The sequence below is a fragment of the Corvus cornix genome, chromosome 2, assembly GCF_000738735.6.
Source record: "Corvus cornix cornix isolate S_Up_H32 chromosome 2, ASM73873v5, whole genome shotgun sequence".
In the NCBI taxonomy this organism is placed as follows: Eukaryota; Metazoa; Chordata; class Aves; order Passeriformes; family Corvidae; genus Corvus; species Corvus cornix.
In genome coordinates, this window is record NC_046333.1 from 27,649,221 (window position 1) to 27,675,288 (window position 26,068).

General features: G+C 41.1%; 2 protein-coding genes across 5 annotated transcripts in view; one reads left to right on the forward strand and one right to left on the reverse strand.

The window, feature by feature from the left end:
- The first annotated feature begins 6,016 nt into the window (after positions 1 to 6,016).
- SEC61G (SEC61 translocon subunit gamma) lies at positions 6,017 to 9,515 on the forward strand. 2 transcript variants are annotated; one of them, XM_039549361.1, is made up of 4 exons: positions 6,017 to 6,118; positions 6,822 to 6,921; positions 7,905 to 8,007; positions 8,842 to 9,511. In XM_039549361.1, exons 2-4 carry the CDS (start codon positions 6,828 to 6,830, stop codon positions 8,849 to 8,851), a joined length of 207 nt encoding a protein of 68 aa, XP_039405295.1. In that variant the 5' UTR covers positions 6,017 to 6,118; positions 6,822 to 6,827; the 3' UTR covers positions 8,852 to 9,511. The 2 variants fall into 2 exon arrangements, with proteins under 2 accessions (XP_039405295.1, XP_010396953.3); XM_010398651.4 differs by lacking the exon at positions 6,017 to 6,118 and having other exon boundaries at positions 8,842 to 9,515.
- A 761-nt stretch (positions 9,516 to 10,276) lies between these two features.
- The window catches only part of TPK1 (thiamin pyrophosphokinase 1), a 309,386-nt gene continuing 293,594 nt past the window's right edge, over positions 10,277 to 26,068 (reverse strand). For all 3 annotated transcript variants that reach the window (XM_039549358.1, XM_039549357.1, XM_039549360.1), the window contains one exon: positions 10,277 to 10,560. In XM_039549358.1, the coding sequence (XP_039405292.1) occupies positions 10,442 to 10,560 (119 nt within the window). In that variant the 3' untranslated portion in view covers positions 10,277 to 10,441. The remainder of the gene's footprint in view (positions 10,561 to 26,068) is intronic.

Here is a 26,068-nt window from a genome sequence, read left to right on the forward strand (position 1 = left end):
TTTAATCTGAAGGTAGGAACGAAAGACAAGCAGGCAACCAACTCTATATAGATCAGCTGGGGAAAAAAAAAGTTAAAAAACTAGGGGCAAGAAGTTATTTTGCTTTTCAGTGGTAGGCAGGTTTTTTCTGCCTGTCCATCTCCACCCTTTCAGCTGCTCACTTTTCTCTACCCATCAAATTGTTCTCACCCTTATAATGCAGTGTCTATTCTCTCAAATTTTTAGAGTTTTACAGCAGGAAAAAGCTGAAGAAACACCTTTTACCTCTCAAGAAAAAGATGGCATTCTGGCCCACACTCCTAGCAAGCTGGGATCCTGGACCTCAGTGGGCACAAGAAGTAATGAAACAGTTTTTGTACCAAAATGCACATAATGATAGCAGAACTGGGGTCCAGCTCAGCCAACCCCAATCATGGGTCATGATCCCATTACATGGGATGGAACAGACATCCTGAGCCACAAATGGAGTAGAAGGTGTATTAAAACATCACAGAAGGCAAAGGTTTAGTTTACTCCATGACCCAAAAATGAGCATGGGCCATGCTTCACAAACTAAGTGCAGATTTGCCAAAACAAAGTAAAACAAGAATTCATCGTGAAAAGGGGACTTTAAATCAACATTCTGACACTGCAGCCATGAAGGCATGAGCTGCTTGTTCATGGTTACCAAGCACATTGGTTGCTCTGTCATCTTGGCTTGAAGCAGACAGGACACACATTCAGTGCACTGTGCTTGCAGTTTTTGCTGCTGCTTCTGTATCCACTGTATGATTGAGTCTTGTGTATAATACATGCATCCACTGTGAAACTTCTGAAAGCCGTTTTTAAATGTCTAAACACACATACACAGAACACCTGAAATGTCTTTCTGCTGACATAAACTATTCTTGCTATAAAATGAAAACTATACCTTAATTTTTAATCAAAATTTATCCTCTGGAGAAAAAAAAATCATCTTAAGGTTAAGAGTATTTCCAGTTTTAATTTGCCCCCCCCCTTTTTTTTTTTTAATCTGAAGTGCTAATTAGTATTTCCACAACTACTACTAGTGTTGTTTTAAAGAAGGATTCAGTGATTTATTTGTTAATATACACAAAAATCTTCATGTGGAAATTACAAAGTTAGGAACAAGGCCTGTATCTTCAGCTGCTATTCATCAGAGCAAGACAAAACAAAACATTAGAAGTACTATATCAGAGAAACGAGTAAGCATTTGATTTTTCTTTACCTTTCTGACCTGCACAGCTGATGAAGGAATTATTATTCCTCTGTTATCTTCCCCATATTTCTTTTGCTATGTAGAAACCTTATCCGCAGACATTTTTTTACTCTGAAGTATCATTTAGCAATGCCATTTTAGCATACTGCCATTGTTTCTCTCCTGTTTTGTCTATCATTATACAGACACAAATCTCCCAAGTTCTCTCTTTCAAATAAAATTGAACACAGGCTTTTTTTAAAAGGTCATCTTTAAAATTATATACAATAAATCCAGCACTGGCAAAAATCTATTTTAACAGCACTTCTCCCTCATCCCCATATTTCATCTCCATTGAATATTAAGCAGCACAAATCAAAAGGTGGGGCTTGTTGACTGCTTCAGACTAGAGATATTCCCTTTCACAATCTCAGCATTAAAGTCTGATCTAGTGGCACTTCTACAATTATTGAGGCTAAACCCCAAGACACAGACCACAAGCACTCCATCATTTCCTTCTGACCCCCAAATCTGGGCTATAATTTCTTTCCTAACATTAATTCCCCATTTATGTTCTTCCCCTGCATCTATACAGATTCTGAAGAGGGAAATAATCATTCTTCCTATCATAAATCATGCAGATGTGCTTATCAGGTCCAAAGAGTCTCTAGATTGCTTAGGGGAATGAAAAGCTAAAATTAATTTTTAAATGTCAGGAGCACATAGATATTCCAATGATTTTTCAATATATAAATTAATCAAACACATTTATGATAATGTAGAATTAAAAAATAAAAGGTCCCATATATAGTAGTAATTTCTGAAGACTGAATTTTATAGTTATTTAGTCATCCAACAACACTGTCAAGCAATGGAGCATTAGCACGAATTCAGTCAATGGGGTTACTCTGCTGCTGCCTTTGAAAATCTGAGAAGGCAGCTACCTGCAGCACTGTTCAACAAGGATGTCCCTTAAGCTTTCCCACACCCTCACCTCGCTTTCTTCTCTCTCTCCCTTCTCTACCTTATTCCCTTGTTTGGGCTGTAAATCTCTGCTGCTGGTGTAGTCTTTGTTCTCTGCTGTTTTCTGACCCAGAGCATGCTCAGATGCCCACTGGCCACAGTGGCCCATCTTTCTTGAATCCATGAGTCCACAAGCGGCCACCTTCCCAGTTTTCTTAGGCTTTTTCTTCACTTTCGCTGTCTCGCTGGATAACCATTTGCCCCTTCAATTCATGAAGGAAAGTCAGATTGTCCCCAAATGCTGCTCTTGCTCAAACTGGAAGCCAGTGTTCTGCCTTGCCTCCTCCAGTTGAAATGCCTCATGGCCTGCCACAAGGCAGGCTTAAGAGACCCTGGGCACAACATTGGCCCACCCACTCATCCCTCTGGCTCTTCCTACAGGGGAGCAGCTCAAGTCCTGCTGTCCATCGTGGGATGAGTTGGGATAGGAAAGAGATAGCTCAGCAAGACTTCATATCCCAGAGTATCACTTTTTGTGCACAGAAATCTGCCAAGACCACTACAAGTACTTTCTTCTAGCATGTGGGGAGTAATCCAGTAATCCTTCAAACAAGAAAACCAGACTGCCAGGTCTCTCCCCTCTGGGATGCAGAGAGTGGAGTGCTGTTCTTGCCATCGAGCTGCTGCTGAGGCCAGGAAGCACCAGCCTCATGGGAGCCTGAGCAGGACCTGCCATTTTGATCTTCCTCTTTGCCTGGGGCTGGAGCAGAGTCAGGGTAGGGAAAATGGGGTTATACCCCACAGGGAACAGGGAAACTTGGAGACCTGTTCAGAGTTACTGCTCTATTCTTCCCACACCACTTGGGATATCACACATGTGCCATCCCACCACACAGAGGCTGAGCTGCCTCTCATACTGAAGACTGTGTCTTTTCTCCTCTCAGCTGATCCCAAAATTATGCTTGCTGCAGCTGCTGGCAGCTCTCTGGCTCCTGCCATCCCACCATGTTCTGTGGGCTGCAGTGGGATCTGTGCTGTGGCAAACAGGCAGCATGGTATGGGAGAGGTGGAAGAGGAGGCTGATCTCTCCATGCATAAGTGTCCAGATCCAGAGGGACAGATGTCACAAAGTGTCACACAGTCTAATGTGCCAGTACTTAAAAGCAGATACTTATCTTTCATGTCCTCCAAAGGACAAGAAACAAACTACAGACCAAAATGTGCAAATATGCAAAGTAAAACTGTCATCAAAAGAACTCTCTCATCCTTGGAGCATACAGAGGATGAAAACCTCCCTCCCCCCCACCCCCCCATGTGGCTCCAGTTTATGCAACATTCAGAAGCAATTCAGCACTAGCACACTAGTACATAGCATAACAATGGTCTCTTTTACTGTTGAGGGAATGGTTATGTACTGCTTAGATGTTGCCATAAAAGCAGACTTGAAAAACTGCCGTGAAAATTCACCCATGCAAGCACACCACTTTCTTCCCCAACCCTGCAAGAGCCATAAAGAAGTAGAAACAAAACACCCTAGTAGCAGTCTAGCTTTCAATGAAAAAAAATACACATGACCAGGAGATGTAAACCTTTCCCTATCTTCTGTAAGTGAAGATGGCTCTTTGTAAATATATACAGAACAGTACCATATTTGCCATGAAGACCAAGTATAAGTAGCAATGTACTAGTTTAAGGACACCAAAAAACCCATAAATGCTGGAAAATACTGTGAGGAGAACAACAAATGCTTTCTGTGCACAAATCAGGACTCTGCCTCTCTCCAAAGCTGCTGAAGTCCAAACTTGCAACCTGGCAGGCAAAGATGAGAGCTCATCATGGCAGAGTGAAGGATGCTGAGACAGGACAACTGATACCTTCTACCCTGCCCTAGAGAACTCAAGAGTACAAACTCACAACAAAGCCACATTGTTAAGCCAAGCAAGATATGTTATGTTTCTCCAGAACATTTCTCCCCAGGAAAAACAATTTAAAATAGACATTTTTTTTGGGAATAAAGCTTTATTTCAGCAAATGCTTTTTAAAATAAAAATCTAATCCAACCAGTAGTCTCTGTCATGAATTGTTTCATACACGTGTCTTCTTTTTTCAGGTTAAATTTTTTCCCCAATCAGTGCCTTTTGGTTACATCCACTGCGAGGTCCTCATGCATCACAGCTGGAAACGTGAGCTTCCTCTGTTGATAAAGTCTCCGGCATTTATCTGTGACACTGAAGGGAAAAAAACTAAGTAAGACAAAGCCCACCAAAATGCCTCTACATATGGATTCTCATTCAAAGGTTCAGCAACCTACTCTCCCCAATCACACACTGTGCACTACTGCTATCAGGTGCTTTGCTGCTTTCCTTATGGATCTTCCTCTCCTCTTTATTCCATCCCGGCAGACTGCAGCCTGGCCTCAAAAACAAGAGAAAAATTACACACATATCTACTGTGGGAGGCCTGACTGACACTAATCTTTCTGTGCTGGTGTGCCAATGGAAGAGGTTCAGCAGAATGTGGCCACCAAAATTACAGCCCCATCTGAGAAACAGTGCTGCATGAATTTTCATTCAAAGCAAAATCCAATCCAAAGGCAGACTTTTGGATAAAACTTGTAGAGGACCTCAAGGCAGTAAGCCTCCAAAGCCAAGCAGACAGCTCATCTCTGAAGGAGATCAGTAATACTGAGGGACCTGCTTAAGGCCAGAGACAAAGAAGGTGGCTGCCAAAAAACCCATGGAATGACCAACAACTCCCTACTGTGATATGATGGTACTTGACCTGTAATGAAAGCTGTCAGAAAAAATTTAGTCCCAGAAAATATTTTGTGCACACTTAAATGCAATATGGAGTTGAGATCAGCAAAGCATTTGCTAAACTGACTGCAGAGGCCTCAGTCTGATGAATAAATAATAAGCTTTGCATACTCAATATAAACTCACAGGTGGAGTCAACTAGGAACAGAGCTCTAGACCAAAATCAGTAACATCAAAAGCAAAGTAAGGATAAAAAGAATAAATCTATGTTGTCTTTGTTCTTCCTTTACCTGCTACAAGATAAAGCAGCAAGGAAGTGCTCCCTTTAGGCAGTGACAGCATGTTTTCCCCCTCATGCAAGGAAGTGTCCTACACTACACCTGTGGCACTGAAACGTACGGAGCTTTACCACCTTTGAGCACTGCACACTTCTCTACATAAAAATAATCCCGTGTTTTCAAAGGTGATGAACTCCCTTGCAATGGCTTCAGCATTCCTGCAAACAAATAGGTCTCTGGCTCATAGGCGATCACAGCCTGAACAAGTTTTACATGGGGAGTTTTTTTGGTTGGTTGGGTTTTGGCTTCCCCCCCCCCCAATCGAACAGCATTTGTTACAGGCATATTCAGAGAATCAGTTAGGTTGGAAAACACATCTGAGGTCACTGAGTCCAACCTACGACCGAACACCACCTTGCCAACCAGACCATGGCACTGACTGCCACGTCCAGTCTTTCCTTAAACACCTCCAGGGACAGCGACTCCACCAGCTCCCTGGGCATTCCAGTATCTAATCACCCTTTCTGTGAGGAAATTCCTCCTAATGTCCAGCCTAAGCCTCCCCTGGCGCAGCTTGAGACTACGCTCTCTCGTCCTGTCGCTGTTCGCCTGGAAGAACAGTGGCGCCCTCCTCCCTTTATTTCCCGCTAGGAGCCTCTTGCATCCCAAGGCTCCAAGGGCACGGAAAGCAAAGGCGCTGTCAGAGGCCGCAGAGGCGCTGCCGGGGCGCATGGGCCCTCACGGCTGCGCTCACCCCGCCAGCGAGGCGGGACGAGCCACAGGCCCCGGAACCCGGAAGAGAAAGAAAAAGCCAAGTAAAACCCCGCCCCCCAAAACCTTCCTTTTCCCCTCAAAACCCGCCCCGCCCGCCGCGGTGACGTCACGCCCTCCGCCGCTCAGTGCGACGTGTCCCTCGGCCGGCGGTGAGGGCGGTGGGGCGGTGCGGGTGTCCCCCGGCCCCGGGGATCAGGGATGGGGGCTGGGCAGCGCCCGGCGGCCAGGGATATGGGCATCGGAGGGACTGAGGCGGCCACGGGGGCCTCGGCCGTAGCGAGGGGGAAGGGAGTCGCTGGGGACGCGGGAGGGGCCGGCACCGTACCGGGAGCCTCGTACCAGGGGGTCCGTATGGATTAATGGGAGCAAATCCCTCCAGTGGGTGTCCTGCGTGCGGTGGCAATGCTGGCATACGCCTATTGTGAGAATAAGGCTCGGCCACAGCATTCCCTCCATGCTCGCCAGCCCCCCGGCAGCTTTTGGCGTGGGGGTCTCCTGAAACCGGCGACTTTTGTCTATTTAGACGCCTCTGGTGGCGTTCTCAGAAACACGGAGTAGGACATAAGCTGAAAGCCAAACTCTGATGGAGCTGTTGTTTTCCTTTTCTGTGTTGAAAGGCAGAATTTTCCATATTTTTTTCTTTTGCAGTCAGAAATAGGCCGTCATGGTTATGTACTGATACAGTGTCTTCATTTCCTGCAAAGTGGAAGTATTTTAGGTTGGAATATGACACTTTAAATTAGCTTAAGCTTTTAAGAAATTTTGTAGGTAACTGCTACTTCTGTAATTAAAAAAATCTGTTTTTCAGTATGTATGTGGACTCATCAATGCTAAATGTGTTCGTCTTTGCAGGCAATCATGGATCAGGTAATGCAATTTGTGGAACCCAGCCGTCAGTTTGTAAAAGACTCCATACGACTTGTTAAGAGATGCACCAAGCCTGACAGGAAAGGTAAAGCACACAGTTAAACCAGAACACAGTCCTTACTTCATCCTGTGTCTTAGCACGTGTCTTTCCACACGTTACTTCTGTTGATTCATTTGCTGTGGATGTTTCTCAGCTGCCAATATGGGATTTAAACTTGAGCTTTAGTCATCTAAATGTCAACGGGTTTATGGTTCTGGCTGCAATTAACTTGAACGTGTTCTTTTCTGGTACGTACGTAGGCATTTGAGTGGTACTAAAACTCACCTTAGGAGAGAGGTTAAATAGCTGAAATTCAGTGCTCAACAGTTGTCAGTCATTGCCTGATTGGGACAGGAACAATTTTGTTGTTGGGAGTATGGAAGATGAGGTTTTGGACTAGAGAGGCCCTGGAGAGAAGCTGTAACTATAACCAGAATGCAGGTGGTCCTCCTTACTGATAGTTACAGTGCTCAGCGTGAACAGGTCTGTGACTTAAGTTTGCTGGCAACTTTTGAGATCTGTAAGGAACTTCATTCCTTGTCAGATTGGCAGGTTCTGAGGGGCTGTTGACCTTCTTAGTCAACTTCATGGTTGCTGTCCTAAAATAATTGAAAATATCCAAGTACTCGATTTTTGCGGAGAGTTACGGTGCTGTCCTCCTGTGATAGACATAAATGCAGATTCTTCCATTTTCAATGCTGCATTAGGGATTACTTTCAGGGCTTGTAGGGATATAAAGGAAAGATAATGGAATAAATGTTCCATGAATTGTCATTGTGGGTATTTCTGATTCTGCTTATTTAAAGATTGCGATCGGCCATTCTTTGTGGAAATCTGCATCTTCTGTCTGAAAATCTCATCTGTCTTCTGAAAAAGTGGATTTGTTTCTCATTGTCTGTGCAGGTTTTCAGGTGTTTCCAGTGTTAACATGGTTAAAGAGAGATCTCTCCTTTGGTCACTGCAGTCCACATCTGTATGCCATACATGAGATTTCCTGACAAATTTTTTTTTGTTTTGTTTTTTTGCAGAGTTCCAGAAGATTGCCATGGCAACAGCAATAGGCTTTGCAATAATGGGATTTATTGGTTTCTTTGTCAAATTGATCCACATCCCAATCAACAATATAATTGTGTAAGTGAATATGACCTTCGATTTCACTAAATTTTTACCTGTTCAGTTTTAAGCATTAGTGAGCCCTACAGGACCCATGTTGCTGTAGTGTCTGTGCATTTCACGTGCTAGTGTAATATGACAAGTATTACTTGATTCAAAGGACTTTATGAACAAGTAGGTTGTTAATTCAGCATGCTGCAAAGTATTAGATCCATAGTTCTTAAGGTTTTTTCTGAGTATTCTCCTTCAAAACTGAACATCAGATATTTTGATTTCCAGTTCCTCAGTGTATGTTTGACCACAGAACATTTATCATATTTGGATCTTCTATAATCTTACTGTTTCCAGTTTACAATTTGGGTATCCAAAGTAAATGGATGGATAGTAAGGTAAAGAAAACTGAGTGGGTGTGCTGTAGGATGACAGGGCACAAAACAAAGTTGGTCTTGTTTCATTTACTGAGTGCTAGATATGTTTGAAACTTTGTTTTATGTGTAACTGCATCCTGTAAAATCCCTTTTGGAATGAATGTTACTTCATGAAAAACTTGAACTTCAAGTTGACTGGCACCATGGTACTGACATAGTAACAGTACCAACTCCTCATATTCTCCAGAGCTGATATGATCCCCTCTCTAGCACTATAAGAGGTTAAAGACCATTCTGTGTCCATGATGTGTGACTGGCTTATACCTGTAAGAGTGCTCATTGAGGCAAGGAGTGTTTGAAAATGGGAGATAAGCTGTAATGGTTGTCCTAACAAGGCAGTGGTGGGAGCATAAGTTAAGACTTCAGGTGGAATCACTTGGTCACACTTCATTAATTGAAACTGATTACTTTGTTCTCTCAACAGAGGTGGCTGAACATTCATCATGAAGAAGAAGACAGTTGTGACACCTGCAGCAATGATTTCCCAGCTTTAATTTGTTTGATATTAAACAAGCTCAGTTTGGGTTTTCTGTTCTTGTCATTGTATTTCTGTTTTAAAGTGTATGCAATCATACCTGTCTACAGGCTTTTTTATTTCTTTTGTAATAGTAGTTGTGTGTTTTACTTGTTTTGTTACTTCTTTTAACGGTAGTAGAATCATTCAGGTGGGAATGAAGGCTGGAAGATCTTTAGGCCAATGTCCTGCTCAGAGCTGGGTCAGTGTTGCATTCTAATGAGGTTGCTTAAGGTTTTGTCCAGTCAAATACTGAAAGCTTCCAAGGGGGACAGCTGTATGACCTCTGTTCAGGAGCTGTTTACAAAGCAGTAAATTAAGCTTTGGAACAACATCTTCCTAGCAAAAGCAGACAGCAAGAAAACAGCATTTCTGTATCCTTTCAAGTGGTGATGTAAAAGTGTATGGGAATTCTTGTCACTAATTTCTGGAATCACCATAATTATCATTAATTCCTTTCTGCATTTGGAAGTCCTGCCTAGGTTATAGTATGTACTTGACATGAAAACAACTCTTATCAAGTAAAGAAGTTGCATTGCCAGTCCTTATTCTGATGGCATAATTAAAAACCCAAACATAATTGATTACTGAGATGTACCATTTGAAGATAATTTTAGGGTCAGACACACTAAGCAGTCCTTTAGTAAATCCACAACTTGATCATACTCTTGGATAGGCTATACACCCATTTTGGATCCTGTTCTGTACATAGAATTACAAAGCCCTCTGCATGTTGACCTGGAAGTTTCCATTATTTTAAATGATTGGATATTTTGATTTTAAGAACTAAGCCTGCAAAAACTCTGGTAGATGCAATGCTCTTCCTCCTCAGATTGAGATTAAGACATTTAATTCACTCAAAAAATGTTACTGTAAGCATTTGGTATTTGTAGAAGGTACAATGGTACTTCTATTACAGATTTTAAAAGCACTTAATACTGGGAAATCTGATACTGCTATTACAGCAAAACTGAAGCTTCTTCACTACACTAACTTGCTTCCTAAGTAGAAAAGTTCAATTATTACTCTCCTTGAGAAATCTTCACCAGCACCTACATATGTTACAAACCAGGACAGAAAAATGAGATCAGTTAATCTTGGTGCTATCACCTTGTAATACAGTTATACTGTATGCAGCTGGGTACTCCATTTCCTTTTGGCAAGAGGGAAAAAAGATAGTTCAGTATTGGAATAAAATACTTTGTAAAAGTAACCTGAACTAACCAGATAAGCAGCAGTGGTTTCTTTACATTCATTTCTGTTTGTGGTTGTACTGAGTGGCTGCTCATGCATCTTCTGATTAAGTAGTGTGATTTACCAGAATGAAGTACTCTATTACTTCAAGTAATTTTGATTCAATCTCAAGTGACTTTTATTTCAGACTTGTTTTCCATTCAATACAGAAAATCATTGCCTGCTTATATCTTGCAACAGCTTTACCATCTTAATTCAGTGAAATTTTGTAGTAATTTGAGTTGTGTCAGATCAGGAAATGCAGCTGTAGCTGATCTTATCTCTTGATAGCCATTGTCCACAGCAAAGGTTTGTCTGTCTCAATGGTCACAGTCCCGGAGTTGTCATAGGTGTTGGAAGTACTGACGAGTGTTCCAAACTTCAGCACCTGGTTAGCTGTGAAAAATAAGGAAGAGATTGAGTGGGTCTCTGCCACATGAGTGCATTTGTTTCAAAAGGCCACTGCTCCCACAAAGAACAAAAAAGTAGCTGAATAAATATAACCCAGATAAACATAATCTAGTTAGAAAGCTTGTATGAGATTTTTCAATGACCTGTAGAGGCAATAAATTAATCCCCAGATTAAAATTTTGAGTTTACAGGAGATTATTACAAAAGCAGTTTGTCAGGTAGTCCTCAGAGTTTCACATCTGGAAATTTGTATTTCGTTAGGATCAGTTCAAGTACTAGTCCTAGAAAAGGTATTTAAAGTAAAACAAAGAGTATCTTACTGTAGTTCCAAAGTTGGGATTTGCTTTAGCTCAGCAACAAGCCTATAATCTTCTAAAACGTGAACAGTTCTAGAGCAAAGGCCCCAGTTAAAAGTGGTATTATTTAACAACCTTGAATTAAGGAACTTGCATCTTTTCTTCTGTTGCATACCTAGTGAGGTAGGTGTTCATGTACATTAGAAACCAAGTGGCATTACTCTAACAAATACCAAAGCATGCAGTTCTAAGTTTTACCTTTCATTTCTTCTCTTTTTGAGACAGCATCATTTGCATGTTGCAGACATACCAACTTCCTCAAAGGCACTCTAGAACTACTCAATTCTGTGTTAGTCCTTGCTCATAGAAAGGTTCAGAGTAAGAACTCTAATACTACCCTTTGCTTTAGCTTGTAAAATGAGCCAAATGACAGCTCTTACTCACTGGCACCTCAGAAAAACATCTCCATGGGGATACAAGGAGAGCTGCAGCTGGGCAGAATTGTTCAGGAAGATAGTAAGTTTCTGTGACCTATCAGAATTGCCAAATCATGCATAAATACCAAAGTAAAAGTCCTCTGGATTTGCTACTGAGTGACCCACTGCAAAGGGAGATCTCCTTGTGATCAAAAGGAGTGCAGAACAACTTGGAAAGCTCTATTCTGTGATTTTCACGGGAGACGCATTTTCTAGTGTTGGATATGAATGCTGGCTATAGTAAACTTGGGTGTAGCGCATCACTATAATGCATGTTACCCTGTCTACCCCTTGCTGGAAGCTGCACAGGAGGAGCTGATCTCGCCAGGCTCTATGGCTTTATAAGGAAGGACAGTTGGACAAAAGTCAGGACATGTAGCTCAGTGTCTCTTCTGCCAAATTGTGCTTGCTGCTACTTATTCCTGCTCCTATGCTTGTTATTAGCTTGACGTGAACTGACAAGGAGGTTTCAGCTGCAAGATGAATTTGTTGGAATGAGAGAGTAATACCCAAGTTTCACTACTGCAAATGGAAGAGTCCTGCAATGTGAAGTTCTGGAGCTGGGAGCATAACTGCAGTGCAGTGCAGAAATTCAGCAAAGAGAAGAAAGAAAGTACTACTGTACTAGATCAATTGTTTACCTAAAATAAAGGTGCTAGATTCTGTCAGGATGTTTTTGGACACACAACAGTACCAGGCAGGAGGCTCCTAGATAAATGCCACGAATAATGAGTTTTGGTGTTTGCCTTTGGAAGACACAGCAGAGGCCACAGGGGCTATGTCTTGCCAGGAAACACGGATTTCACTGTTTGCAAGTAAACAAGTCATTTAACGCTGGGGTAACACCTGGGTAGAGTTCCCTGTGTAAAAATACTCCCGAAATACTGTGTTAAGTGCTGTGGTCAAGTTATGAATGTTTCCAGCCAGTTTTAAGTAGGAAAGAACCTTAAATACTTTAAAACATTTGTTGACACACAAATTACCTTCTTTTGGTTACTATATATTGAAACTTGAAGGGGGTGGGGAGGAAGAACTTTGGTGATGAGCTGCTGTATAAACCCACTCATTTAGTATCATTTATTGCTTCTTGCTCAAGACTCAGAATAATACTTAATGTTTCACAGCTTTGCATATAAAATAATGGCTCTGCAGAAGGCAAGAATTAACAACAACATGGCAGCTTAATGAAACAAAATCTAAAGCCGTATTTCATAGTGCATAAAATCAAGTGAAAACGAGAGCCTTTTCTCCCCCTTTCAATAGAAAATTCTTGCCCACTAGATGGAGCCTTTAATCTTTCTCTACCAGGTTTTCTGCTGCGCAAGGACCACAGTTTGAAATGCTGAAATGAAAAAAAGGCAAAAACTATAAAACAGTACTGCTGATTCACGCGGCTCAAATGGACCAATTCCAAGCACTTGGTTTCACAACCAGCCAACATTTCAACTATCATAATTAAAAATGTATGTTTTCCATTCAATAAATGAACAGTAATTAATGTGAAAAACTAGGTTTGAGCCAGTAAAGGAAGTAAGAGGATGTGCATACCTACCGCTGCTAGGCAAACTTCCTGCTGTGTCCTGCATTCTGATGGAAGTTTACAAGGTCAAAGAAGTGGGAAGTTTCATCAGTTCATACCTGATCCAATCCCTTTCTTAAAAATGAATTTCAGTCTTATTTGTTAAGTCCTAGAAAGAACTTATGTCTTGGGATAAAACCCCTATTACAACACCCATTTTCGCTATTGAGATTACTTTTCAAGAAACACATTCCAAAGAAAACCACCTTTTTATTTTCTAATATTTAGTATTTATAGCTTTGCTGTAATTGGGTACCAAATCAAATTGTAATAAAGGACTCCACATTGTGATTTAAAAAAAAAATCTAAATCTCAAAACCCCTGGAAATTTTATAATTTTCTAATTAAAAGAAAACTTATTTTGGATTACTGAAAGTTTTCTTTTTGACCAATAGTAGTCTCTTGTTTTTTGTGAGAACTTTAAAGAGTTGATTTGGATAAACCCATAAGTGATTCACTGAAATACCCCCCAGCATTAGAAGTTTTGTTTAGTGCTTTGGTTCCAATCAAACTGTGTTTACTGATAATGGACAGTTGATGAGAAAAATACTCTACTCAGCTCCTCCATTGTAGCTCTACTATTTTCTCATTACTCTCCATCTATAAAGTCAGCAAGGACTTCAATACTAAAAGCAAATGCTGTTCCTGCATTTTTTGGGGGGGAGAAAAAAACCCCACCAACTTCCTCCTCCCCCACCCAAAGTCCCCACCCAACAAAATCTATCATGAGACAGTTTTTTATGGTGTGCCCTATGTTCTTATCAGTAACAAATTTATGTCTGATGGATTGCAGCATACCACTAATTCAGACCTAAACATGGGCAGGGAGAGGACTGATTCTGATGAGGTAATGGAGGAATGTTCTTCTAGCAGTTTTTGTTTTGTTTGATGGTATTTCAATCTGCCAGGGTTTGAGAATGTTGGACAAAATTTAAGAGAAGAAAACTGAGGGCATGTAGGTGAGCCTCCCAAAGGAGCATAATCACAAAGATCATTACTTCTTAGACATCTGTTTTGCTGACCAAATTATATCACATAAGAGGTCTCAGTAACCCCTAAGACTGGCAATTTACAATATTTTATTGCTCTTATTCTGGTAATTTAAAAAAAAGATACAAACTCTAGGATTTATATGTGGAAAACGTTAATCTCAGAGTTAAAATTTTGAAAATTCATGAATCTTATGGTTGCAAGAACAACATTTAGAAATGTTAACAAAATGCACCCTATAGGTAATTAAGTCATATAAATAATCAAAAACCCCAAACCTAAAAATTTATTTTAAAATTTCATCATACTAATCATAGTACTTCTACCACAGTAGGGAGTTATTTTTGAGTAGATGGTACTGAAAGGGAGACCTAAGCCTTGCTTGCAGTCCTTGTGCTGCCAGCTTTCAGCCTGGAAACTGAGAAATAGTGTAGCCTATTTATAAGGAGATTGGATATCATCATGTTAGGTGCTGCAAAAACACTCTCAAGATCAGGTAATTCCTCTTAATGACTGTATTCATGATCTAGTAAATTTATAAACATCATTTCTATGTTCCATTGTACTATTTAGGACACTTAAAGTTCAGTCCAGAGAAGAGAGCTTATCTATCTGTCTATCTAAAAAAATGTATCAATCAAGGTTTCATGTACATCTTGTAAGATGCACTTACGCAGTGCTTGAGGGAGGCATATACAGAGAAAAACTTCATCCTAAACTTGTCATATATGGCAAAAACAAATCATGTCAGGGTCTCACTACTGTTACCTGAAATGACTGTGGACAAAACACTGTCATGTTAAGCATGTCCCACATAGACACTATGATACTTATGCTATGCTTCCTTTTCTCAACTGCGTCTCAATTACTTCCTGAAATATGTAAAGTCACACCTTGCTGGTTTCCACCACAGAAAATAGAAATCAGGAAAGGAATACAAGCAGATTGCCACTGCTGGCATGGATGTGTGGAATATCAAAATAATTAATTATTAATTAAAAGCCATATTATAGTGGATATAATCCTCTTCCCACTAAGCAAATGCTGCATCAAAATGATAGAAAATTAAGATCAATAAGCTGAAACACAAGCTAAAGTGAAATATTGAATCACCATTTGGTATCCTATTACAGTTTATCTGGAGAGGATTTCCCTGAAGTTCTGTGTTAGGAGCAAAAATCTGCATTTAAATGGAGATACATTAGTAATGCATGAGCTAGCACTTTGCAGGTCACCCTGTGTCTGCAGAACAGCAGCATTAATTTTGCTATTTAAAAATAAAAAACCCAAGTAGTTTGTAGACTGATTTTCCTTTCATTCCTCCTAGGTTTACACTTGTGGTTAGACTGACTTCACTGGAGTTAATCTTGATTTACACTGATGGATACAAAGGAAAAATTGGGTGCTTGATCTCTGTGCAGTGGGAACTGCAAAACTGGAAGTTGCAAATAACAGTAATTTACAATAAAACATGAACTATTTTCAATACTGATACAACAGAAGTACCATGAAGGCTTGCTGAGTCTGCTGAGTCTGCCTGGTACTGCACAGATTCCCTCAGGGTCAAGGAGAGTTTTGAATAAGCAGAAATTGCATTGGGCATTTTTTATAACTATTGTAACTTTGGGTACCTGGTTTTGTGGCACAGAACAATGGTTTTATAATCTCAGTGTATTCATACAAGTAGACTTAAGAAAGCATTGAGAGGATATGGGAGGAAGGGGGCCCAGCAGGCAGGGCCAGGTGGCTTTTCCACCAGTTCAGGTGCTGGCAAAGACTCTTGGCCAGGGCTCTGCAACACAGGCTGCCTGGTCTCACACCAGAGGGGATTTAGGAGGTGACAACAAAGCTTTAAAGGCTGTCAAAGCTTCACAATTTCATTTAAAAAGAGAAAAAAAATATATTAACAGAACTGTGTGTTCTACCCTGGATAGAAACCACCCATATTGAGAGAACCTTCAGAAATGCAAATGGATGTCAGAAGTTTTCAAATTTATTTCCAGCACGCATTTTTTTTTCCACATATTTTTTCCAGCTTTGTAATCATGGTGATACTGTAAGAATAGCTTGAAGTCCTCCTGTCACATCACCTGCTTGGTGGCAATTTAAAATGATAAGCTGATAAAAATGATACTAAGAAAGACTGCTTTCTACACCAAGGTCTCTGCTGCTCCTACTGCTTCAGCAAGATCAACAAGAATCATTAACTGTGAAGAGTTTCTACAGCATCATTTTAGCACCACCAACAAGATGTGCTTCCATGTTTGTTCAAAATCACTTTAGCATCTTAATTAAAGTGGCCTGGAAAGTTAGACAAGGAAACTCTACATACTGCTTTCAGTAGTATCTTTCTGGTCTAGATGTGATAAAGTTGTAATAGGAGTGATCTAGCAGAAATATAAAGTAAGTCAGGGAAATAGCTGTCTGGGAGACTCTTTCACCAAGCTAAAGGCCAAGCCAGGCTTACGAAGGAATTTTAAGAACTGAGTTTAGCCAGTAAGAAGCAGGGTGTTTACTTAATTTTTGATGCTTTCCACTAAGTTTGTATAATGTTTCTCAAACTACTTACAACTCTGAGGTGCTGTACAGGTGACAGGTACTATTAATAATAGTGTTAGAGCACTGAAGAAACAGCTGCAGAAATAAAATGTAGCTTCAGTTTGACAGTCACTGTTGTAAAGATTTTGCATATAAGCTAGACAAAATAACTTGTTGCTATTTTGGTCTGTCTCTACTTCACGTAGTGAGATGAAGAACACTATTCTCGTGAGAAAAAGGGCAAGAGTAATACTGAGATGCATCAGCTAATGAGTTGTCTTATTGCTAACTCGTCCATAAGACACCACATAGCACACATCATCCTATTATGCTGTCATGCTTTAGAGGCATTACTTAGTCACAAAAGCTGAGGATGGCAATCTAGTGCAACACTGAAACCTGAGATTAGCTAAAAACAATGGTGTTCTGTCACAGCACTTAGGTCTGAAGCTCTGGTTTGACATGACAGCCAAGAACCTAAAAATACTTGCTATTTTGAAAGCTGCTACACTGTCAAGTTGATATGATGCATCTAGAGGTCAAATCTACTGAATTTGTTGGAGACAGGTATCCAAATGATCCTAGCAATTGACCACAGAGTGCTGCAGAAAGGAGTGAAATTCCCCCTATATTCCTCATGATTAGGCTGCTGGAGACAGGGAAGAGAGATAGGAAGAAGAAGGAGAGGGAATCTTTTCCTCACCCAAACCTCAGGGCTGGATGACTACATCCATGTACTCAGGCTTCGAACAACTTAGCACCAGAAAGCTTTTCAACACAACCAGATCCAGGACTGACTAAGATCAACAATTCACCTCTAGCTACAGTAATTTTCCAGCACTTCACATAAAAATTAAAAAAGCCCCTCTCACAAACCCCTATATATCCTTCAACAGATTTTAAAGTATGATATTAGTTAACCAGAGCACAATATTAATTATTTTCCTCTTCTATTCTTTGGACTTCTGATAAATCCTGTCACATTCAGATTAATATATTCGCAAGAAGAAGCAGTAAAAGAGGATTTTAAAACACATTAATAATACAAGTTTTTCAGCTTCTGTGTGCATACCATTGTTCCCATCGTTTGCAAATATGTGCAAACACAATGATTATTTCTGTATCAATCAAACTGGGCCTGTAGGTGAAATACTGGTATATGGATATTTGCTCAGTAAATACCTACACAGGTTGGGTGAAATGGGGATTTCATTCACCTGCTCCATGGAGGAGAACAGCAGCAATGCCATAAATAATTCACAACAGTCTTGGCCAACTACTTACATTGCCTACTGCTGTGTAGGAGGAGTCCCCAACAACAAGTCTCCCAAGAATTTAGCACTTCTCTGCTTTCTGTGATGGGGATATGATTTTCCTAAGGGAGTTGATCTAAAGCCAGTTCCTAGCCAGCCCTGAAAACCAAAGGAACAGGCTGTCTTCTTGCTGCTGCTGCCAGCACTACCTCAGCACCATATCCAGAGTCCTGTTCTGCTGCACATGTTGCTCAACACTGGGCTTCATTGCCAAAATTAAATTAAATGTGATTTGACAAAGCTCTGTAAAGGCTCAGTCCTTGACTCCAGTGTGCAAAGTTACACTAGCAGGGATCAAAGTAGATCTTCTGAATGCTGGGAAGGTGTATTGGGTTTGCATGGCCAGGTTTTGGTAGCGGGGGGGCTACAGGGGTGACTTCTCTGTGAGAAGCTGCTGGAAGCTTCTTCTGTGTCCGGCACAGCCAATGCTAGCCAGCTGCAGGATGGATCCACCGCTGGCCAAGGCTGAGCCAACCAGAAATGATGGCAACATCCCTGTGATAACAGATTTAAGAAAGGTAAAAGAAAGTTATTGTGCAGATATAATTGCAGTCAGAGAGGAATGAGAATATGTGTGAGGAACAACTCTGCAGACACCAAGGTCAGTGGAGAAGGAGGAGGTGCTCCAGGTGCTGGAGCTGAGATTCCTCTGCAGGCCGTGGTACAGACCATGGTGAGGCAGCTGTGCCCCTGCAGCCCATGAAGGTCCGTGGGTACACAGAGATCCACCTGCAGCCCATGGATGAGTCCCACGCCAGAGCAGGTAGATGACCAAAAGAGGCTGTGAACCTGGGGGAAGCCCATGGTGGAACAGGCTCCTGGCAGGGACCTGTGGACCCATGAAGAGTGGAGCCCATGCTGGAGCAGGTTTCCTGATAGGACTTGTGACTCTGTGGGGATCCCACGCTAGAGCAGTGTGTCCTCGAAGGACTGCACCCTGTGGACAGGGACCCATGCTAGGGCAGTTTGTGAAGAACGGAACGGTAGCCTGTGGGATGGACTCTCACTGCAGAAGTTTGTGGAGGACTGTCTCCTATGGGAAGGACCCCAGCTGGAGCAGGGGAAGGACTCCTCTACCTGAGCAGTGGCAAAAACAACTTGTGATGAACTGACCATAACTGCCATTCCCTGTCTCCCTGTGCCACTGATGGGGATGAGGTAGAGCCCAAGAAGGATGGAGGGGTGAAGGGGAACAGTGTTTTTAAGATTTATGTTACTTCTCAATATCCTGCTCTGATTTTTTTAGTAATAGACTAAATTAATATCCCCAAGTTTAGTCTGTTTTGCTCATGATGGTAATCAGTGAGTGTTATCTCCTGGTCCTTATCTCAACTCATGCACCTTTCACTATACTTTGTCTCCCCAGTCCAGGTGTGGATGGGAGTGATAGAGAGGCTTTAGTGGGCACCTGGCATCCAGCCAGTATCAACCCACCACAGAAAGGTTCAACATATTGCATATTAAAACCCTTCCCCTGCTAAGTCCAGACCCCACAAGAACTGACCTAGTTCACAGCTGCTCCATTCAGACTCCTGCGTGGCCCCCAGGAGCCCCACACTCTCTTGATCACCACGAGTTACTTGCTCCAAGACCACAATCAAGCTGCCAGACCAGACAGACAGTTAAACTGTGCCAGAATGGTGGATCTGGTGCTCAAAGAGCTCCTCTGACCACAAGGAAGCAAACAGCTGCCTTCACCTCTGAGCAATGGTCAGGGTGCAAAAAAAGGTAAGTGCCCTGTCACACCAAATCCCAGGACAGCTGTTTGCGTGATGGCTTGCAGAGGGCAAGGGCATCGCCAGGCTTGAAAGCAAGCTGCAGCCCCTCTGAGCTGCCAGCACAAATAACAAACTTCAATCAAATTAAATCCCTGACAAACATTTTTATTATGCAAGCTTTAATGGTGAACGGCACCATTTCCTAACAGAGTTTTATGTAAATATGGTATTACATTTACACAAAAAATGAAGAGAACAAACCAGAATATTCATCCTTATGCACAAAATGCACCATTAATAAAGCAGCTGTGCTTTTGTCTAAAACGTTTCTCTGGAAGGGGGTAATTATTATTTTAAAAACCCACACTGATCTGCTTTTGACAGCTCACAAGGTACATGTTCATCTACTTGCTCTCTCTGACAGCTGATCGGTTCTAGGCACACATAGCTAACTAATAAAGACTATTACACTTCTGATAGAAAAGTAATTCCATTTATCTTTACCCTTCCTAGCAGCACTGCTTCCTTTCACAGTGTTGGGGTTGGATGCTGTAAGAGGTTTCTAAAATGTGATTATTTTTACCCCTACTATTGCTGTGCATTACTTAGAATTTTACTTTGCTCTGCTTTCTTGAGAAAAAACAATTAGACACAGATTGCATCACCCTGAGGATGAAGCAAAAGCAATTATTTCTGTTACAAAATGTCCCCCTAGATCTGCATGTGAACAACTAAGCTTTTTGATTTTTAATTTTATTACTTTGTCTTTCTGTTAACAAATAATTAATATAATTACTAACACCCTATGTACCTCTAATGTCTATACTATTTCAATTATAAAGCCATTACTGCTGCTTATTAATTCTATTCCATTTATCTTCAAACTTGCATCTTAAACTTACAGCATTTGTTGACATTCGTGGAACTATGGCTCCTCCAAACTCACTCCAAACCAGAGTCCAGCGCAGTTTATGTGTTGCAACCCTTGAGACAGAACATGAGATTCAACAGGAGACTGCAAGCTACACTGTTTATAGTTCAGAGAAACTCAATTGGATTAGATGGCTCTCCATGTCCTCCAAAAAATAAAGGATTGCTTTTGAAACAGTGCTGCCCATTGCATCTTTCAATCTTCTTTCTTTCAAAGCTTTAAAGCCAACCTTTTTGAAAAAAATCCAACAAAAATGTAACTTATGACACAGCACAGTCTATTTTAGCTAGTATTACCCACTTCTTCCACTTCACACAGCATTAGAGCCCTTTGCTTCAGGAAGGCCATGGGAGTGGTATCTGCCATGTATATGAATCAGTAAGTCATTGCATACTGCTCATTTAATGTTCCTGGCTGTTTGCTTTTACAGTTGTTTTTTTGGGGACGCAAGGTTAAGATTTGTTATTGATGCCGCTGAATACAAACAGCTCCTATATAATGTTTGTCCCCAAAATGAAAAAAGAGATTTGTCATTAGAGGCAAGTCCTAAGTCTCACTGACTGTCAAAAACTTCACTCAGGTGGAAAACTCGCTACTGAGAATCTGTTAGTTGGCTGTGCACTCCCAAAAAAATCTGATTGATTTCCTGTAATGATTTCCGATATGAACAGTGCTCTTTGTATTGGCGTGCTTCCTCCTCCTGACCTGAAAAGCCTTTTTAGCCCTGCCCCCCACCTTCTTCTCCCCTCTGCAAACTGGCTTGGCTACCCATCCCTTACATTCAGAAAACGTGCCATGCACTTCCAGGCCCCCTGCAAGGATTCAGTGACTTGGGGGATCTTTTCTTTGGCTTCTTCTTCTCTAGGGAGCAGTGCCCCAGCAGGGCTGTAGTGAGCTTTCTGCCCAGGCTGAGAGAAAGGAAAGGCTTCTGTATTAATCACACAATGCCGTGTCAGGCACTGCCCAGGCCAGGTGGTGTAAGCCCTTGGACCTAAAATGCAGAGGCCGAATACAGCACTAAATTAATGTAGTGCTACATGGTGCAGTCAAAGCCATTAAAGTTTTAGGAGTGCAATTGATTATATGTAGCTCAACTTTCAAACACACCGGTCAAGACGGATTGCAACAGTCATGCCACAGCACAGTGATGCATGTCAGCAGGCTCTCAGTTTTACTGTACAGAGGACTTGACATTGGCTTTTAACCTACCAATAAACTACCCTAACACACTACAAGAAGGAGGAAGGAAAAGGAACTACAAATCCAACAGTCACATGTAAAATAAAAGACTACACCAACTACACTACAGCTTGTCTGCTGCCAACAGCACTTGGTGTTAAAAGAACATGATGGCTGCAATTGCCAAGAAAAGAAATACGTCCTCAAACAGCCTATTTTTTAAGCTACAGGGAGCTTCCATTAAGTAAATCTGCCTTTAGCCTGGAATGTTCCTTACCTAACCTGAAATTACTGTCATCTTCAAACCTTTGTAATTCCTCACTGATTATCAGTGTCTGAGGGGTACTGTAGGAGAAACATTCCTATCAACAGCAAAGAAAGCTACCTTTCTGAATTGTATTTTGAACTCAAAATCCAAGTGGTGAGGCACTGGAACGGGTTGCCCAGAGAAGCTGTGGATGTCCCATCCCTGGAAATGTTCAAGGCCAGGTTGGATGGGGCTTTGAGCAACCTGGTCTAGTGGAAGGTGTCCCTGCCCATGGCATTGGGCTTGAAACTAGATGATCTTTAAGGTCCCTTCCAAACGAAACTGTTCTATGATTCTATGAAATATGATTGTATCTTATTTGACATTGCTTTTCCCATCCTGGCCATTTGTTGTACTCAATATTTTCCTATTTTCCACTATTTTTTTTTTTTTTCCGTTTTGCAGCCACTTTACAAAAAATATGATACCTAGCAGAATTTCATTGACATAAACTATTTCACTGATCATTTAAAATCACTAGATATGAAATACTTTTTTTTCCCATATTTTGCAGATATGGAAAATTTTACTGAAAGGAAAATTACCTCAGAGGAAAAGCAAACTTTAAATTACTATTTAAAATTTCTGTTAGTCCTAGAAACAATGCTAGCAGCTTAAATTCCTCCTAAACTGACATCTTCCTTAAAAGTATTGAAGAGGATAAAGAAATAGCATTTCTTCGCTGCACTATTCTAAACATCGTACAACACTCAAAAACCACCCCATCTTAGATGTCTATGTGATTACAAAGTAAACAGAAGTACCTAAGAACATAGTGACATATCTGAAGATTAATCCTCAGATATTTCAGCCACAGTAGACACTTTGTAATTAACCAAATGCAGAAGTCTCAAAGCAAGTGAGCCCTATTCCACCTCTTGGAAGATGTGAACATAGGCACATATTCTTCTTAATACCATAATTTTAGAAGGATATTGTTACATATCACTACAAGACATCCAGTGACAAGGAAGAAGTTGGTGTAACCCTGAGGTAACCCTCAGAACCTAGAGATGTCTTGTGAAAGCTTTGAACCCAACATGGAGCTTGATGATCTCTGAACAGATACATCTACTTTGTGATTTAAGGCATGGTCTCCTAACAAAAGGCCGTGTCTGTTACAGAATAGGCAGCACTGCTCTTCTAGAAACAGGCAGGCTTTTTTCAAGACCATCACAATAATATCACATGCATGCCCACCACAAGGCAGCCTTCATGAGACCAAGGGAAGCGCTTTCACAATGATGCCCAAAATCAGCCAGGAAGAAAGTCTGGTAACAGCTTAGAGCTTACTGAAGGGTGAATTTAGAAAACAGCAAGTTAAACCCCAACATTTCCAGGAAGAACTGGAGAACCCTGCAAGTTCTGTACAGAACTGATATTGATGAGCCTTGCAGCACTGAGGTCAGGACACAGGCCAAGAGGTTTGTCCTTTCATATGCAAGAGTGGAACCTGGATGATACAAATTTTGAAGGGCTCATTTACCAGTACATAAGCATAAAAGAGACCAACAAAGTGTCATGTTTAAAAGCTGTGAGCAAAAATAGTAGTTATACAACTTCTAATATCATCAGCAGCCAGGGAGATAAATCTCTGCTGCTCTGAAAGGGTACCCATAAATAGCCATAGCATTCTCCAGCAAAGCACAGGACCTTTAAGGAAGGCCAGAATAAGTAAGGAAGAGCAGGAAGCTCTTACTCAATTATACCTGAAGTCAGTCAGCCACGAAGGATGCCTTATACAAGTCTCACACAGAAACTATACTGGAAATGAATGGAGAGGTTTGAAAACAATGCTTCAGAACAGAAAAGTCCCCCAAATCTATCATTTTGGGAGAGGGAAGGAAAACTACCAAAGATTTGACAGTAGAAAAAACATGCCTTGGAAAGCTTGCCTTGCTGTAGCTGTCTAAACTCACTAAGTGCAGCTTGCTCACAGGTAAACACTCCTGTTAAGAAGTTTTGCTCCCTCTCTTGAGACACAGACTTCAGAAGTCAGGGGATGCTGACTGCAACACTGTAATTTGCAGAACACAGAATGGACAATATCACTCATGTAGCATAATGAGCCATTTCCCCCCTCCCTGCTGTGATTAATGGTGTGGACAGGAGGTCTGTTGGCGGAGCTCACACACGATTCTGGCCCTGGAGGCATGGCCTACATAGAGCACCGTGTGAATGCTTGCATGAGAGATTGGCAGGCAGAGGCAGCTCTGGGAGTTCTTTGTTATTGTCCAGCTTACTCTTTCCTGAGCTCCTCCAGCTTGCACAATCTGTGTAGCCTCTGGGAAGGCAGCTTTAGAATTGGCTTACTTGATGGAAAAAGCTGTTCTTCTTGATGCATATGATGCAAAGTAATGTGACAATGATTGACAGCCAGGGGAGGAGAGGAAAATTGAGTTAAGTTGGGTATTGTGTGAAGAAGCAGAAGGGAGAAGGAAAAAGGAAAATTCCTCATTACCACTGCACGTGTACAGTGGGGGAGATAAGAGTTGCTGGGTTTAATAATAATAATAATCATTATTAAAGTCAGTTAAGTTGACACAAGTTTATAATGGTATATATAAATAGTACCCCAGTGATTACTGGATGTTTTTCTTCAAAACTTAATCTTCCCCAAATACAAAATAATTAATAAGTGTAGGAGTCTGACAGCGTACTCCCCCTTCACATTTGTGAACAGGCTATGTAATGTGAATATAAACCCCAGGGCCTAGTCCGATCTGCACGTCCATTGATACACTGTGCTCCTCACATACACATTTAAGGTGAGTCAGAACTTGCCTGCCAGCTTCTCATTTCCTTCTCCCTTACACTGTGGAGTCAGCTGTAATTTTTAGTGAATGATGAAATTACATTGCGATGTACAAGGCAAAAGTGCACTGATGCTTTTGTGCTTTTTGCATTCGAGCCTGGAAGCAGAAGAAAAAGCTGTAATTGATTCCATCAGCCTTTTTCTGTATTGAAAGAAAAGTTAACACCCAGAGAAACTTCCTTCCACTACAAAAATGAACTCAAAATGTGGAGTCTCTCAGTTTTTTGGTTTAGGAGATGGTACATGCTCAAGAGACATCCCATCTTAGTTTATATGTTAGTTTATCTTCATCAGACTGTTAGGTTCTGCACCACTTGCACAGAAAGCTGAAATCACAGGGGAAAAGAAAAAGAGGGGCAGAAATTATAAAAACTTGAAGACACTTGTGGCAAAACTGGAGATAGCAATATATAACAAAGAGGAAAGAGCTTATTTGAACAAATCCCAATTGGCTCTTTTTCTTAGTTATGAGTAAAAAGACCCTTTTCCAGAGCTCCAGAAGGCATGCTAGAAATCACTACTCCTTGCTGCTATTTGGAAAGTTTTACAAGTGTCTCATAAGAATATGCCATGCTTGCAGTCAGCCTAAGGGAACTGCCATCATTAGTAAACAGGTTATGCTGTAGTTTTCCTCCTGCTGCATATATGCAAGCAGCTCAGTACAACAAAGTCATAGGAGATAAGATTAGGAAATTACATGCACAGTAGTTGTCTGTCTCTCAATACAGAAACCTTTTCTTCCAGAACAAAAACAAATGGTTTGGGTTTTTTTTTTTGGTTTGTTTTGTTTTTTTGTTTTTGTTTTTGTTTTTTGGTTGGTTTTTTTTTGTTTAAATCCCAATCTTTAACAGTTACTAATATCAGACCATATGCGACAGCACACTCACTTTGATGTAGCATTATTATCAGCATTTTAACAAGTTCTGCGTGCAATCATAATGTGCTAAAACACCAAAACATCCCCTCAAAACCTCTTAATTGCTAAGGGGACTAATTTCAGCATCTATCCCTCTGAAAATCCTAGAACTCAAATCTCTGTAATCCAAATCATCTCTGCAAAAGATCTGCAAGTCAAGATGGGTCATGACAGGTCAAACTTTGAATATATTTCCTACTTTGAAACACCTGGTAGGTCTTTCTATCATTCCTTAGGGATATGGGGTTCAAATAGTACAAATCTTCAGGCCAATTGAGTTCATTCACTACCATGTTCAGGGACAACTGCAACTCCAAGACACATGCACACTCATCTTTAGGGTAAATTCATACCTAATTTGGACCTTATCTACTCAGTCTAGTTCACTGTTCATTTCTGCAGGCTACAATTCAGAGAGGAACTAAATCATGTCCT